Source organism: Apaloderma vittatum, unplaced genomic scaffold, assembly GCF_000703405.1.
Source record: "Apaloderma vittatum isolate BGI_N311 unplaced genomic scaffold, ASM70340v1 scaffold17950, whole genome shotgun sequence".
In the NCBI taxonomy this organism is placed as follows: Eukaryota; Metazoa; Chordata; class Aves; order Trogoniformes; family Trogonidae; genus Apaloderma; species Apaloderma vittatum.
This window is the reverse complement of record NW_009694169.1, coordinates 14,215-17,530: the sequence shown is the minus strand read 5'-3', so window position 1 is coordinate 17,530 and position 3,316 is coordinate 14,215. Positions and strand designations below refer to the sequence as shown.

General features: G+C 42.2%; 1 protein-coding gene across 1 annotated transcript; it reads right to left on the bottom strand.

Annotated features, from left to right (window-relative positions):
* Positions 1–250: 250 nt before the first annotated feature.
* LOC104271892 (feather keratin B-4-like) lies at positions 251–583 on the bottom strand. Its single transcript, XM_009866717.1, has one exon. It carries the CDS (start codon positions 581–583, stop codon positions 251–253), a length of 333 nt encoding a protein of 110 aa, XP_009865019.1.
* Between the last annotated feature and the right edge of the window lie 2,733 nt (positions 584–3,316).

The following is a 3,316-nucleotide window of genomic DNA, read 5'->3' as shown; positions in this document are numbered from 1 at the left end:
AAAACTAATCATCCACTTCAAGGCAATGCTTTACAGCTGGACACCCAACTCCTGCACGCAACAACAAAAGTTACATTTTTTCACCTTACTGATAGCAGAGAAAGGCATTAAACCAGAAATGCCAAGCTCCTGCAGTCCCATTAGCTTAGGGAAAAGCTGAGGGTGGTCAGCAAGCATATGGCCGTGGTCATGAACTCAGTCCTGCATCCAGATCACACTTTTAAGCTTTTCGGTTTTTCTCAAGGCTTTTTCACGGCCCGCAGCGGTTGTAACGACGGTAGGACCTCCCATAAAGGCCACCTAGACCTGAATATCCAAGGCTCCCGAGTCCCAAGGAGCTGCCAGAGGAGATGGGAACCCCTCCAGCACTGAGAGCATCCCCCACAGCTGCAGATGCTGAGGAGCCCACTGTGGTGTTCTGGGGGAAGGAGCTGAGGATAGGGCCAGGCAGGGTCACCACCACAGGAGAGGGCTGGATGACGTACGTCGAGTCCTGGCACTGCCTGACACAGGGCTCGTTGCAGCTGTTGGCCAGCGGGGTTGGGCCACAGGAGGTGGGAGGACACAGGTCATAGCAGGACATGGCTGCGGGATGGAGCTAAGCCTGAAACACAGGGAAGGAAGGAAATAGAAGAATGAAGTTGCAATCGGAGTCATGTAACTAAGCTGTTAAGATGACGACGAGTAAAAGAAGTTATCTAGAGACCATGTGGAGAATGGAATAATATGTTAGCTTTAGGTTGAAAGGAGACTTCAGTGAAACCCAGATCTTTTATGCTCTAGCTCGAGAGGTAGCTCTACCTGCTCCTCAGCAGTCTTTGATAGCTCATTTCCCCCAAGAACCCTCCAGGATATGCGGCAGCCCTGCAACATGTGGGAAACGAGGGACGAGGCTTAGGATCTCCTGTTTGATGTGGCTGGGAGAACTTTCACCTCGCAACAGAGGGGAGAAAAAAGTCTTCAGTGGGTAGAGGTGAGGAGCATACCCTGATAACGTGAAGCTCCCTGAAAGGGAGCTGTTGCCTTCCCCACAGATGGGCTTGTCTCTTAAACAGCAAAAGGGTAAAATTCTACCTATTTCATCTTTAATCAACCCTTTTTCTTTGTGCTTGTTTCCCCCTACATCAGTCTTACAGAGAAAGCAAATTTCTGCCTGTTTATGAAAGGGAAGGGGAAAGGAAAATGAGGATGTCCAAAATAATTTGATAACCAAATATTACGGGAAGAGGTTTTACTATTGATATTTCAGCTACTGAGGTGCTGGAGTGGAGATCTCGTGCCAAAGTATTCAGAGCATTTTAGAAGGAGACAATTCAAATAATTCTGGTCCCAAAGTATTTAGGAACGGAGAAGGATCATTTTTCACAGTATCCTGGTGCAAGAAGGGATATACTTTCAATACAGTTCAGCGCACTTTTGAGAATGAGCCCACTTATCTATCTATAGAAAAAAATCTCCTAGAAAACAAGGTTCTCTGTACAGGTTCTCTACTTCCACTTCTAGTTGCCAAACAATTCACATACAGAGATTTGAGCAGCTTGGAAATTAATGATCCTGAAGTGCTGTGTCCAGCAACTGCCACCCTTCAAAGAGCTCCCTTCTTTTAGAGAAAGACCTACTCGTAGGTCTCCCACTGCCCCAGATAAAGAGCATAAACCTTAGATTGCTACAGAGAAAACAGCGTCAAATAAAATATGATGAAGGCAACAATTCAGGACCTTGAAAGATAGTAAGCAGGTTCAGACTTACCTTTTTCAGCAGGGAGAATAAAGCAGAAGAAGAGAATGGCTGCAACGCTCCCCGTGTCGGCTTTTATACCATGTCCGAGACTGCCTGAGGACCTGAGACATACTTTGTGTGTGTAGCTATTTACCAGCCAATTGCTAAAGACTTCTTGTATGCAAAATATTCCCAGCTGATGATTTACTTTTTCCTCACTGGTTGTATTTTTTTGCTTTGATTTTATTTCCTCACTACGGCATATGCATTCCACTACAGAGGTTTCTTTTATCTCAAAACCTTCTGAGCCCAGTTAATTCCTGGTCAGATCAACTGATTCATCTGAGTTACCAAAGAAATTATTTTACATCCTTAGGACAATATATGCTTTGAACATCATTTGACACAGATGAATATATATATTAGGAAAGATGGATGTGAACTTCCCTGAGAAATCCCCCTTTCCTCTTCACGGAGAGCACAAGTTTTTGACACTTCTCACCCTGAAGAGGCCAGAATTTACTATTTTTTACTCTGAATTGCACTGTGGGTTTGCCCTATTCCTCTCAAACAGCCAGACCAATTCAGAAAATGACAATTTTTGACAAATTCAGAAAACAAAATTGTTACGGAAAGCACTTAGCAGAACTGATAACACTTTACCTGCTTACTGGGAAATAGATTATTTGAGGGAACGTATCATTTTTCCCTCTTGACTCAGGAGACAGGATGAAAGAGTATCAGCAGTCTGATCTCTTAATTTAATATTAAACTAGATCTCTTCATTTAATATTAAACTATTACACTTCCGTGAAGGAATTTGAGACTCAACTCTTCAATTTAGGAACTGAACTTCAAAGACCTTAATCTAAGGAGTCTGCAGTTTTAGCTTTCTTCCAACATCAAACTCCTGGAAAACAATTCAGGTCAGATTGAGAATTCAATTTATGTGAATTTTAGGCTAGTCAGAGGCACTCGCACTCAAAGCCTTGCACAAGTTTACCTGTGAGGTCATTCGAGACGCCAAACAGTTTTACATTTGACATTAAATTATTATTATTTTCCCCTACCGTGTCTTGCACAATTATACAAAATCACGCTCCAAATTAATGGTTGCTACTTAGAAGTTTATAATAATATTCCTGCTCTTTTTTTCCCTCTTTTGAAAGCAAATGACACTGCCTTCATTTTGCACAGTCTCAAAGAACATTGCAACGTGCAACAATTCAATTTCTTTTTCAAAGGCAATTTCTAGATTAAAAAGTAATTGCATACAGTGCATAAACAGACATTAGGGCAGGCATCACTATTCCAATCTCTCCTCTCCTGGTGTTTAAATCCTTTGACTAGAGACATGCAAATTATCTCTGAGCTGCGAGTATCTAAGTGAAGATCTCCTGGGAAATAAATACTGATTGTACACTTTTGAAGAACAAAAGTCTTCAAAGTTCACAGCACATTTTCATTAAGGGCTCAGACATGCAAATAAGACATTATCAGAAAATGGGAAGGCACAGGGACCCTGTTTGATCAGCGTTTACAATTTGGGACCAGGATTCTTAATGGATTTCACAAACTTCCTCACAATATACAGCGT